The sequence below is a fragment of the Phyllostomus discolor genome, chromosome 7 (assembly GCF_004126475.2).
Source record: "Phyllostomus discolor isolate MPI-MPIP mPhyDis1 chromosome 7, mPhyDis1.pri.v3, whole genome shotgun sequence".
Taxonomy (NCBI): domain Eukaryota; kingdom Metazoa; phylum Chordata; class Mammalia; order Chiroptera; family Phyllostomidae; genus Phyllostomus; species Phyllostomus discolor.
In genome coordinates this window covers 46,021,113-46,034,286 of record NC_040909.2, presented here as the reverse complement: position 1 = coordinate 46,034,286, position 13,174 = coordinate 46,021,113, and the positions used below count along the sequence as shown (strand labels likewise).

At 50.0% G+C, this 13,174-nt stretch overlaps 1 protein-coding gene across 3 annotated transcripts; it reads right to left on the bottom strand.

Annotated features, from left to right (window-relative positions):
- Positions 1-1,081: 1,081 nt before the first annotated feature.
- Positions 1,082-6,071, bottom strand: PPM1M (protein phosphatase, Mg2+/Mn2+ dependent 1M). Of its 3 annotated transcripts, none has more exons than XM_028518868.2 (10): positions 5,811-6,070; positions 4,894-5,011; positions 4,511-4,765; positions 3,924-4,036; positions 3,296-3,380; positions 3,085-3,203; positions 2,855-2,918; positions 2,544-2,651; positions 2,286-2,434; positions 1,082-1,940 (listed from the first exon to the last, which is right to left on the bottom strand). In XM_028518868.2, exons 1-10 carry the CDS (start codon positions 6,032-6,034, stop codon positions 1,796-1,798), a joined length of 1,380 nt encoding a protein of 459 aa, XP_028374669.1. In that variant the 5' UTR covers positions 6,035-6,070; the 3' UTR covers positions 1,082-1,795. The 3 variants fall into 3 exon arrangements, with proteins under 3 accessions (XP_028374669.1, XP_035886756.1, XP_035886755.1); XM_036030863.1 differs by having other exon boundaries at positions 4,894-5,059; positions 5,811-5,939; XM_036030862.1 differs by lacking the exon at positions 2,544-2,651 and having other exon boundaries at positions 5,811-6,071.
- Between the last annotated feature and the right edge of the window lie 7,103 nt (positions 6,072-13,174).

The following is a 13,174-nucleotide window of genomic DNA, read 5'->3' as shown; positions in this document are numbered from 1 at the left end:
AGGAAGAGACCTCACAGCCTGGTGGCAGGGCTGCCACAGCACTTGGCTCTGCTAAGACATGAATACATAGGTGAGTATAGCCACCCCTGCTGCAGTCATTCCTGCCAGCTTGGCTTGCTTGCAGTTGAGAGACCCACTGCACCCACTCACTGGACTTCAGCCTGTTATGAGGAGCAAACTCTCTGGAGATGAACTGGCTCAGCTGTTAATGTGGGTGAGGTGCAGGTACAGGATGCTGCCCATGCTTTTGGGGGAGGGTCGGGGAGACTGCTGAGGAAAGAGGAAGTGAAACTCCTGCAGGCTACTTGAGCATACTGCATTTGCCAGTTGCCTAACCAGAGGAGTCCTGTGTAGGCTGTCCAGGGCTGCTGGGGCTGACCATAGTTTGTCAGGACCCAGCTGTGGACAGGTGTAGGTGCACTAGTGCTGCGCTGTGGAATATGACTGCAAAAGGAGAAATTGTAGTTTTTTTCAATTTCCTTCCTAAAGAATGTACAGAATAAAATGAGTTAAAGGTAGGAAAGGATACCTGAGTCTCCTCAATGAATTTACCATCAATTCTGGGCCCTATTGGCCCTTGTCCTTCCTAGCTGCAATCCAGGACTGTCAGTTGCCTGGTAAGAACTCATCTCAACTGTAAATAAACCAAAGTAGTGAATCAGGGAGAAGTTGAGTAAGGCTGAGCTCATGAAAGTGATTGCTTTGTAAATGAATAAACACTTTCCAAGCACTTGAGCCTTGGCAAGTGCTAGATGGTAAAACAGTCTTGTGGAGGAGGTGAGGAACTGAGCTGTTCGTCAAAATGCAAGCCCTGGAGCTCTGCATTCAAAAACAAGTTAAAGGGCAGTTCTTTTGACACCTCAAGCCCATAACTCACAGAGGACTATGGAGACCTTTCTGTTCGACAGGCAACAATCTTCACTGGGGCTCACCCCAAGCTAGGAACTAGGGGGGCCGCAGAGGAGAAACATGGTGCTGACTATAAGCTTGCAAGGTGGAGCTAAGACATTCTTTGCAAGGCAGAAGAGCAGAAGGTATACTGTAATGCCAGGCTATACAGCAACTCACAATTCACAAGGGCTTTTCTGCACACATTTAATCAGGGAGGAGATGGGGAGCAACAGAACAAAGGCATTATTAAGGCATCAACCTAGGGTGGGGCTAGGGCCTGGAGGGAGCAATCGGGATGCAAGTCCAGAGGCAGGGGTACCAATTGGAGGGAATTCCCCACTCAGCCAACTGGGGCTCCTCTTGCCCCTTTTCTCCAACTTTAGCCTCAGGGCCTGCTTCAGGATGGCTGTTCAGCAGATGAGGCTGCCCATGACTTCCCATAAGTTTCCCTGGATGAGTTTTGGCATTGTTAAGTAGATACCCTGACATTCATGGAATGGAGACTTGGATCCAAACATAGGCTATCTGACCCTCCCAGCATTCTCGGCCAATTCCTTTAGTCTGGCTGTCCCCACTTGGGAATAATATATTGGACTGTTAAGGATTCTCTCTGAAGAGCCTCCTGTGGGTGTTCTAAGTTATAAACTGCCTGTCAGGGGGACATTATCATTGACATAAGCACTTTCCCTGCCTGCCAAAGGAGGGACCTGGGGAGCTGGGTTCTCTGCACTGGTCAGCTCTGCCTCCCTGGTATAAATGTTCCCCTTGAAATGGGTTGGGAGGGAGAACAAGAGCTCTGGGCTATGTCTGGTGGCAGGGCAGGCAGGCCTGCTGTTGTTCACAGTGGAGAGATGCCCAGACTGCACCTGGTCCTGAGTGGTTCAGGGATGCGGTGTCAGAATCCTCAGTGGCGACTGTTCCTTTGGCCCTGGCTGTTCAGGGGGATCACGAACACAGAAATGTCGTCGTAGGACACCTGCCCTTCTGCTGTGAGACTGTTGTCCTTCCCTTGTGTGCTGTGTATCAGCATTCGGGCCAGCTCTGAGAACCTGTGGGGACCATCCTGCAGATGTACTCCAAGGGTCAAAGCAAAGAGGCAAGGCCAGCTCTCAGGGAGAACTCAGCACTGGGCTAGCCATTTGGGGACCCAAGCAGTTCAACTTGGGGCCAGGCAAACTACAAGCCTGGGAGGGCCAGAGTGTATCACAGGAGTCTGGACCCAGAGATTTATGGGACCCATAATCACACCCACCCTAGGAATCTTGAAAGCACACTAATCCTGACCACCTGCTCTTAGATGAGCTCATCGTCAGCACTGTCTTCTCAGCCATAACTATTGACTTGGTGTTGCTGCTGGCACCCAGGCCCAGACAGGTCCCCAGAAGTTACAGTACCTATGTGGATCCTCTCGATTGCCAGGGAGGAAGCTCTGCACTATTCGTGCCACCTGCTCATTGGACAAGACATCCCAGAGCCCATCAGTTGCCATGACAATCACATCTTCCTCCTGCAGCTCCAACTGGTCCAAATCCAGCACTGTCACCTGCAAGTTAAGTCTGAGGATCCCTCAGTGTTCCCTTCTCAGCTCCCACCAGCCTCACTGTCTGCCTTTCTGGGCAGATGGAAGCTGGGGTGGGCTGTTGCCCTCTCACCTGTGGGACAGAGAGCAAGAAGGGCTTGAGCTGAATGTTTGTGTCCAAGACTCTGAGCTGATGGTCTCCCAGGCCCCGGGAGACGGCCAGTGTTCCCAATAACCGAGCCTGGGGACAAGGGAGATGTGAGGTGACAGCAAATAACCCCAGTAAATGCACAAGTAAAGCATAGAGGCGGACTGTGGCCCTCAAGCACTCTGGGCCTTGGAGCAGTCCCCAGGACGCCAGCCATAGCCACAAGACACAAAGGAGCTCCTACCTCTGCAGGGGGCAACTGAAGAGGGATTCTCGAAGGGGGGCCACTCACTGACCTGCCTGCCCTGTCCATGGATCAGGGGGTACTTGAGATCCGACTTCTCCACACACTTGTAGCTCCTACCACGAGCAGACACAGCATCAACTCAGGCCCTACTTCCCACCTCACTTCCCCTCAACACAGGGCCCACCCTGCTCTGGTGGAAGGGGACTGTCCCGGGCCACAGGGAGGGGCTTGTGCCCCATGGTTCTCCCCACTGTATCCCTCCACCCCCACCTTGCTCACCAGCCGCTCATGTGGTGATCCCTGAACAAAACCTTCTGCCCCAAGTCATCCCCCTTCAGTCGCCGAGGGAACTCCAGTCGGGTGAATTCACCAGCCAGAAGCTCAGGGTAGACAAAGGCCTGGGGTAGGGATGCCATACTTAGATCAGGTTCTCTCTGGTAGCTCTGGACCAAGGAGTTGGGGCTCCACAGCCTCTGCCAAGGGCACTTACCAGCTGCTGGATCCGCTGTCGCTCAGTCTCTGGGGTGAACTCAGAGCTTAGAGGCCGTACCTCATCTCTCTGCACCAAGATGGCCCTGGATAGGATTGTGGAGGGGAGGGAGAGGTCTGTGGTGTGGCCTCCTGCTGGCCCCTCCTCCAACCACCAGGTGCCAGCTCTGCCCATACCAATCCCTTGTTTAAAACTCTCCATTACAGCCCTGGCTGGCGTAGCTCAGTGGATTGAGCGCGGGCTGGGAACCAAAGTGTCCCAGGTTCAATTCCCAGCCAGGGTACATTCCTGGGTTGCAGGCCATAACCCCCAGCAACCGCACATTGATGTCTCTGTCTGTCTGTCTGTCTCTCTCCCCCCCTTCCTTCCCTCCCTAAAAATAAATAAATAAAATCATTAAAAAAAATAAAACTCTCCATTACTGTCTGCAGGGTAAAGGCTCAGTCCCTTCAGCTTGTGCCCTCCCTGGCATCTGCTGTCCACTCATACTCCATACATGCCAGGTATACAAATAACTCAGCCAGTCAAGCCTCCCCATTTCCATCCTTCCACTTATAGCCCCTTTCACTATCCCCACTGCCTCTGGTGCCTGCCTGCCCACCTGCCCCACTCTCCAAAGCTCACTCACCTGCTATCTCCGGCATTGGCCACATACAGCTTTCCCTGTAGGGACACAGCCACCAGGGCTGTGCAGCCGCCCACCTGGCCTGAGGCCTCCAGCTCCCGCCCGATCATCTCATCCTGGGGCAAACCGAGATCACTTTAGCTGCTGCTTTTTTGCCACAATATCACTCTATCCCTGATCCCCACCCTGTAGTTCATTTCCCCACCAACAAGCCTGGCAGTCCCAGCCCAAAGTCTAGCTATGACTCCAGGACCCAATGGTCAGATCTGGATGTATCCCTTAGGAGGGAGGGAAGTCCTTTTCAAAACAGTGAGGAAGGGGAACCAGCCCCTGCACCAAGGAACAACAGGGTGTGCAATGAGATAATGCAGGTAAAAGCACATAGCACATAGTAGGCACTGAATGAGGGGGTTTATGATGACAATGATGGTTATTAGTAAAGAACGAACCAACCCAATCTTGTTTTGCCATTTCAAACATCAAGGGTGACCACCACTGTGTACCGGAATGCCCCGTAGCCTGGAGTCCCTCAGGTCCCTGGGAACATAACCCTTCACTCCTTCCCCAGTCAAAGGCCACACTTAACTTACGCATTCCTGGAAGGCGCTCTCCAGAGCCCCAATCACCAAGTCTTCTGTCCTAATGCCCTTTTCCTCCACAAATTGGGGATCACTGGGACAGACACAGTGGCCACTGAGGTGCATGGGGGGCTGAGTGGCCACCAAGCCCTCTGCTATGGCCTCCAACTGCCGCCGCAGGCAGGAGTGCAGGGTGTTGGCAGCTAGGATGGCTGCAGCTGGACCGCCGTGCCCATCAAACAGTGCCCAATAATGACCTGTCAGGAACTGTACAGAAAAGGGTTGGCGTCAGTTTAGTTCTGGCTTCCCCAGTTGACCACTGGCTCAGCATGGGGCACTGAAGTCCTGGCTCCAGTTCTGGCCTGTAAGAGTGGCTGAGACCCAGTTGCACTCACCTCTTCTGGGCACAAGGTCACCCACTCCTGGTCCTCTTCAGTCTCACATCGACGGATGCACAGCTTCCCACAGGCAGCCTGATCCTCATTGAACTCAGATTTTTCTGCGTTGATGATCCTGAGGCCAGGAAGTGATCAGTGACCCTTCAGGGACACAGACATGTCCCTGTGGGCACAGAGACCAGAGCTGGTACACAGAAGGAGGAGCCCTCCTTCTGGAGCAATAGCCTCCACACTCTTTATACCTGGACAAAGATGGTGAAGTTTCGTAACTGATCAGTGACCTCCTGGTTTTCTGGGCCTTGAAGCAGTGGAATCTGTTATTTCCTATTTTTGCTTTTCTCTCATGGCAAAACTCAGGGCTCAGCCCCTCTGGAGCCTGCCTGCTGACTTGGACTGGGAAGTAAGGGTGGGGCTGCCTGGGGAGATCTGAGGCTTCCTTGCCTGTTTCTCAGGAATCACTATCCTATACTGCATAGGCCATGACACACGGAGAGGGAAATGGGGTGGAGTGTGCGTATGTGTGTGTATGGTGGCGTGGGGGGTGGTTAGTGGAGTGGGGGATGTGGTGGTTATCTGGCACTCTATCCAGTGTCTCGATCTCACGCTGGAAGCTTTTGGGGTGTAGGTCCTTCCCAACTTGCAATTCTCTCTAAGGGAGTCTTAAGTCCCAAAGAAAAGTCAGAGGTGGGATAGGGGAACTCGGTCAAGAATTCAGAGTTGACAACAAAGAGTTATCCACGAGGTTGGGGGCAGTGGTCACTCACTCAGTTTAACCCATTTTCTAGCTCAGCGCAGTTCCCCAGGCTGGATCCACAACGGTCCGGGGTCTGGAGTCCCGGTACAAGGGTAGCGGGAGTGGGGAGTGTTGGATGAGGGTCGCTGTGGGGGGTGGGGGGTGGGGGGCGGACACTCACTCTGCGTAGCCTGCGTTCCAAGGCAGCTCGCGGCCCCGTGCTGGGCAGCGCACGGGTCGGGCTTCCGGGCGGCGTGGGGTGTCGGTTGTGCCAGGGCAGGAGACCGAGCCGCGCAGGAAGCGGGGCCGCCGGTAGGGCACGGGGCTGGCGCGCGGCCTGGGGGGCCGTGGTGCGGGGAGTGGACCTCCCGGCAGGAAGCGGCGCCGGAACCAGCCGGCGGACATGGTGCGGTCGCAAGGGGTGGGTGGGAGAGCTGGACCGTACAGCGCCAGACCGCTAGACCCCAGGCAGGAAGCGAGCCACGGGGCGGGGCGGACAGGGGCGGGGCGACGACTCCCCGAAACCCCAGCCTCTCTGCTGAGTGTGTTCGCGCGCGCGCGCGCGCGGCCTGGTGCCGTCGGGCTTGTCCAGCCTCATAACAACCGTAAGAAGCAAACGCTGTTACTAGTCCCACTTTACAGGCCAGAAAATTGTAGCCTAGAGGGGGAAGTCGCCTGCCCCGTGTCACTCAGTATCCTGAGCAGGCTGATCGTTCACCCACATGTGTGGGGCACTAACCTCGGAGAGGGAAATGCCCTCACTCTCCACCCAAGGAGGCCCAGTAGGGGTCAGAGCACACCTTGGGCCTCCTGGATGGGTCAGTGTCTACAGCAGAGCATCAGGCCCTCTCCCGCTGGGCCCGGACCTTACGCAAGGGTAAGAGGGAAACAGGATGTTCTTAGAGTTGTGGGACTGGCCATTGAGTAAGAGTCTCAGAACCCCGTGTTCCCCCCAGGTGGCCTCAACTCCTCACCCATTCAGCCCGGCAACTCTCCACCTTAGGATGGCTTTATTCATCCTGACACACCGCTCCTATCCTTAGGCCAGTCTCTCCTCTCTTGGCAGAAAGCAGGATCCTCACTAGAGTGTGAGTGGCTGACAGGCAGTAGGAATCCATGGTTCCCAAAAGGCTCCAACTGGTTAGAGTTCAGACCTGGGACTAAAGTAAGTGAAAGAATTTCATCTGGGCTGGAGGCAAGATGTTGCAGTCAGCCCCTGGCTAGCTGTCATTGTAGGTTCTGTGGCAGTATCCCTGTTCACATCTGCATATTAACAGAGTGCTTTGTCACTTAAGCTCAACTCCCTGTGCAGGTCTGTTATTTCCATCTCATAAGGGGAACTCTGAGGCCTATGCAGAGGAAGTATCCTGATGTCCAATGCTGTGCTGTTTCCATTATGACAGTGCAATTGACTAAAAACCCACTCCCTAGGGAATTTCTCTTCCCCTTTCTTCCTCCAGGAAGGCAGGCTAGCGAACTGAAAGCTGTGAGGCCCACAGCCCGGGGCCTCCAGGCAGGGCTACAGGAAGAGTCTCTACCTCTGCTCCTAAACCCAGCACATACTCACTAGCTCTTACTTCCTCCAGGTTGGCCAGCCCTGCCCCATTGGGAGCTCCTCCTACCCCAAAAGGAAGATTCTTGGGGCAGGGAGCTGTGCCCAATACCTCCTTCCTCTGATGATTCAGTTCCAGAGAGCCTAGGGGCTAATTTACTGACCTCACTGTGTACACTAGGCCCCAAGCTGGGTGCAGGAGTGTAGATGGCATTAGAGGACAGGAGGTCCCCTGCAGTGTTGGTGAAGTCCTGGTGGATGGTGCTTGTTGCAGCTGGCAAGGGGTAGCGGTAGGAGAAAGCTTCCCAAAGGATATCTGAGCCTGTCATTGGACAGAATTGGACCAGGGAACCAGAGTTGGGCAGACCTAATTCAGTCTTTGGGGTTACCTCATCCCCACCAGCCAATGGCCCAGAGATTTTTAAAGTCTAAAATTAGAGGAAATAACACGGATACAGTTTATTCCTCCAGCCCACTGTCTGGACTCTCCTTGGTGGGTTGAAGCTCCTGTTCTTTAAGGTGTATTCAGAGAAGTTGGCCAGATGTCACAGGTGGTTTGTTGACCAGCTAAGACATTTTAAATCTTCAAAGGCATGTGGAGCCCTATGACAACCCCATTCTCCCTGTTCCAACGTGTCCTGAGTGTTCCTTCAGTGATACCCAGGATCCTCTGGAACCCTAGGCTCCTATTCTTGCTTGGATCCCAAGCCTGGCTCTCTTGGTTTATTCCCTCATTTTGATGAAGCACATCCTCTAACAACTTTCCAAGAAAGGATGACTGGAAGACAATTTCCTGGGTCCTTGCAAGTCTGAAAAAGTTTATATTCTGCCTTTGCTTCTTCTTCTTCTTTTTTTAAAATCCTCACCCAAGGACATGCTTACTGATTTGAGAGAGAGAGGGAGGGAGAGAAAGACACACACACATTGATGTGAGAAAGAAACATCGATCAGTTGCTTCTTGTATGTGCCCCTACTGAGGCTTGAACCTGCAACCCAGGTGTGTGCTCTGACCAGGAATCGAGCCCACAACCTTTTGGTGCATGGGACAATGTTTAACAAATTGAGCTACCAAGTCAGGGCTGTGCCTTTGCTTTGGATTGATATTTTGGCTCAGAATTCTGACTGCTCTGTTTATTAACTTCTGCTGCTGCTGCTGCTGCAATCCAGTGACCATCTTATTTCTAGGCCTTTGGATTGGCTTGTCATTGCCTTTTTCTCTCTTCAGAAACTTTCTGGTTCTCCTATCTCTGGTGTCTGAAACTGTAGGTGAGGGGGTGGGTCTGTCTCATTCCTGGTCTGGCTCTCCCTCCAGGTCATTCAATTCCACACTCCCCAGTGACACCCCTTTCCAACTGCTTGAATGAACTCAAATCAAGTGCGCCCTCTCCTGGTAGGAGGCCTCTCCTCTGCTAACAGCTAGCAACGTGAAGGATGGAGGGTGGGAGAAGAATACGCTTAGCAAAAAAGAGGAAAGTTTTTATGCTACATTTTTTTTCACTCAATGAAAATGGCTTTTGTTGAGTCCCACATCTGTCCTTAACAAAATTTAATTTTTAAAATTTAATACTTTCATGTAATTCCAAATGAAAAGGGTATAATAGTGTATTTAACAACACTACTTCACAACCCCATCCCCTGGCCACCCAGTTTCCCTCCCTGAAGGCATCCAATATTACTACTTTCTTGTGGATAGGGTTCCACTGAGATGGAGGGACATCTCCATCTTAGAGATGTCGGGGTATTCTGTGGAAATTCAAGTAAAAAAATTGCATTACACATAAGACAAGAAATAAGTGCTGGCGAGGATGTGGAGTTGTGCACTGTTGTGGAAACTGTTGTGCACTGTTCATGGGATTGTAAATCAGTGCAATCACTGTGGAAAGCAGGATGGAGATTCCTGAAAAAGTAAGGGGATTAGAGTGCTAGCAGAGAGATGGGAAGAAGTGGCTGGATTTGGAGGGCTGTAGGAAGTGAAACTGAGGGCTGGAGAAATTAACTAACTTGACCAAAGTCATATAATGACTGCTTAAATTTATATTTATTAAAATGACATAAAATTAAACATTTCACTTTCCACTGGCATCAGCCACATTACGAGTGCTCAGTAGGCACATATAGCTACCTTATTGAGCAGGCCGATTATGTAACATTTCCACTGTCACAGAAAGTGCAGTTGGACAGCACTCACTTAGAATCTGGGTCTCCTGAAGTTCCTTCCTAGGGCTCAGGCAGATTCCCTGCTCAGTTTGGAGTCTCTGAGTGTTTCAGGGCTGAGGTCAGCAGCTCTAGATTGTGCTTGACCTCTAGGTGCTCCCCAGTCCTTAAAAAAGAGCTGAGTCCAGAGCAGCAGAATTATTCCTGCCCCTTTACTACAATACAAGGTAGTGACTGAGAAGTAGAAAGCAGCTGTCACTAATGTGTTCATGTGAATTTGATCACAGGGCCACCAGGACTGCCTGGAGACTCAGGGACCAAACACAGACCCTTCTCCATGTGCGACTGCATGGGACACTCAGGGACTCGCCCGGCTTCTGAAAATATTGGCCCACAGCATGGACACTTCATAGCCAGAATCGCACATTTCTGAATTAGATGCCAGAAGAATAATAGTCACTTTTGGTGAGTATATATTATCTGTAATGAAATAAAGTGGGGATTGCAGCAACTACAACTCAGTCTTCCATATCAGAGGTTTATTGGCTTCAATCCCACTAGAATTAGGAGCAGGACCTGAGAGTGTAATAAAATGGACTCATTTTTTCATAATTTTTCCACTACAATTTTTTTTTTATAAAACAAGCACTTGTTCTCATTTCCCCTGCTAATTTGTTATTTTTGTGGTGACTCCAGTCCTGTTGTTTCAGATAGTGGCTTCCACCTCGCCCAAGTCCAGAGCCGGGACAGCAAGTCTGTGCACGGGTTTTCACCCTCTCCCTTGCAGATGCTGTCATCAGTTACCGAACTCTCTCCCACAACTCCAGATGTGGCCTTAGGATCCTTCTCTGCCCAGTAGTCCAAGTCAAGGAGAGAATAGGTTAGAAACCTAGTTGCTATCCTTGGATTAGGGACAGGCATTCTATCTGAAGTGGAGCAAGATACAGTTCAGTTCTCAGAACAGCCATAGAAAATTGTTCAGAGCTATCTACTTCTGGGAAAAAGGAGAACATTCTTGCTATTTTGGGGCTGTTAAGGAGAAATGATTTACCTAGTCAATGTGGCAGTGGCTACAATGGTGGATGTAGCATCACAGTGATAATAGGAACCCTCAGCATGATAATGAAAATATTTCTCAGCACATCTATCAGGCTTTTTATTTTTTTGGTCCAATTGATGAGACGTGGGGCTGCCCCTGGGCCAAATTGGGCAGAAGCATGTTGTGTCTCAGGTCTGGCTCTGGCTTCGTTGCCCTTCTTGTACACCACTTTGCAGGTGTCTTCCTCAGACAGATGAACTGACTGACGTGGAATGAAGGAGTTCTGGAACTTAGGGAGATCAAGAGAACGTGTGTTAGTGAATGAATAAATGAACATAGCCTGGTATTCCCTAAAATAGGCTCCATGGAACCCTTCTCCAAGTGTTAGTAGAAATTGTGGGTTAAAAGGGTTTCATGGTCAACCATGCTTTGGAAATGCTGGGTTCAAACAAGCTTCTTTAACGCAGGACTTCTCTGTATGATGGTGTATTTTGTGATTCTCCAAAAGGGTCATTTAATATAGTACGTGTTTCAAACTTATTTGATCACAGGATATTTTTCCTTTTTCTTTTTTAATGTATGAAATGTCTTGCAAAATTAGTATTCTAAGAAACACTTTGGGAAACACAATGCTGGTCCAAACTCTTCATTTTGTAGGTGACAAGAAATGAGTCCCAAAGGGGTTAGCATAACTTTCTCAAGGTCTTGTAGGAAGGTGGTTAGGCTGGGATTCAAACTTGTCTGAGGCCAGTGCTTGGGCCTCTATATCAGGTCACTTACTGGGGAACTGGGAATACCTTGCAGGTCTTCCTTTCACAAGAGATCCTGGGTTAATGCTGTCCCTTCCAGGCAGACTATTTAGTGTGTCATAAGTAGCGCTGGCTGAAGCCAAGTCTCAGGAACATGCCCCTAGGTCTGTTTGGTTCATGGTCATCACCAACAGAGGCTCCAGGTGAGAGGTCTTTGTTGTCCTTGCTAGTGTCACTATGGAAAAGGAGCACCATTGTTTTTGTTTCTAAATAACAGTGCACAAACTCTTCAATTGATCCAAAACTTTTCCATGGATCCTGGCTATTCTCCTTCTTGGTGACAAGGAGTGTCTTAAATTGTGAGTTCCATGAAGGCACAGAAGTGATTTGGGACATCCTCTTGGACCTAATAAAATTGTTGCAGATGCTTATTTAAACTATTAATATATGCAAGTGTTGTGGAAGCCCCTCAGAAAAGTCCCTTACCTAGACCACAAGACCCCTGAAAATACTGTGTAATGGATTTTTCATTTATTGGGCAATTGATCAAAATAATGAACTGTAGCTAGTTTCTAATATTCATTTTGTGGGGTCCTGTAAGTTTTCTGAGTCTTTTTTTCAAAATGGACTCCTTATCTATTTGCTTAAAGTAAGAGAATTTTTAGTGTTTTCAAACCCTCTGCGGAACACTCCTTCATTTAAAAATTACCCTTTCTTGTTATGCTTATTCTTAGACATGCTCTCATTCAAATTAGCGGGGCAGAGGCTTTTATTTTGTATTTCAAAAATCGCCCAAGAAAACAGGGTTTAGGATAGCACCACAGCCTCTCAATTTCTTTCTGGGAGAAAGCACTACAAGGAATTAGCCTGCCCTTCTTTTTGGGGAATAATGGCCCAATTTTTCTGAGACCCAGGGATGTTCAGACTATTGAAGAAACAAGACTTTCCCAGAGGATAGAAGCAGTGTGGGAAAACCTGGATATGGCTTAGCATGGGTGCTAGTAGGCCATAATGAGGGAGGAAAGTCATTTTTGCTGGTTGCTGGTTCTTTGTGTCTGCAATTTCTGTCTTGGTGTGATCAGATGGGGTTGAATTACTGTTTAGACCAGAGAGAGAAGCAGCCCAAGTCTGGCTGATTTCAGGACAGTGCAGTTGGCCTTGCTTACACCATTTTGTTCTCCAGGTCTTGATAGAAATTATTGGGCTCTCACCAGTTTTCATAGGTCAGGTGGCATTCTGTTCTCTTGTTCCAGGTATAATGGCTGTATAACAAATTACTGTAACACAGAATGAGTTATGCCCATGGATTCTGTGGGTAAGGAAATCAGTCAGAGCATAGTGGGGATTGCATGTCAGTGTTCTAGGATGTCAGGGTCTCAGGTGGGAAGACTCAAAGTTTGGTGGTGATGCAATAGCAGGGAGCTGGAATCTCTTGAAGGTTTATTCCTACACATATCTGGTACCTGGACTACGAAGACCCAGAGTCATTTGGCCTTTCCATTCAGCAGGATTACCCCACAGCAGGGCCACCTTGGGGTAGTTAGACTTGAGGTAGAAGCTGCCTTACCTGTTATAACCCAGCCTCCAAAGCAATTTGCATCAACTCTGCCCTTCCATACTGGCTGAAGCACCTGCAACCCTGCCTGGTTTCTAGGTTGGAGAATCATGTAGTAGTAGAGCCTATGGCAGACATTTTTGGCAAACACAGTACTCTGCCTCTCTCAGGAGTTCAGTGTGAGAAAGGCCAAGCCAAAGAAGGGGTGCCAGCTTCCAGGCTATGCACTAGACAAGTGCCCATGACATCTGCCAGTGCTCTGAATTTCCTGGAGTGGTGTTCTTTCTGTCACAGGGAACTCTCCACAGGTAGTTGTGAGTCTTAAGCCATGTGGCATACTTGTTAGCATGTAACATTTTTTCCCCTAAATGCCAACCCTCTGAGGCAGTTGTAGCATATGGGGGACTTTTATATAAATTAGATATAGATGCCCTGTGGGTATGAGGGAGTGGCAAGCAGAGGGCAGCCCCTCCCTGCTTGGATGAGCCCCTTTTTC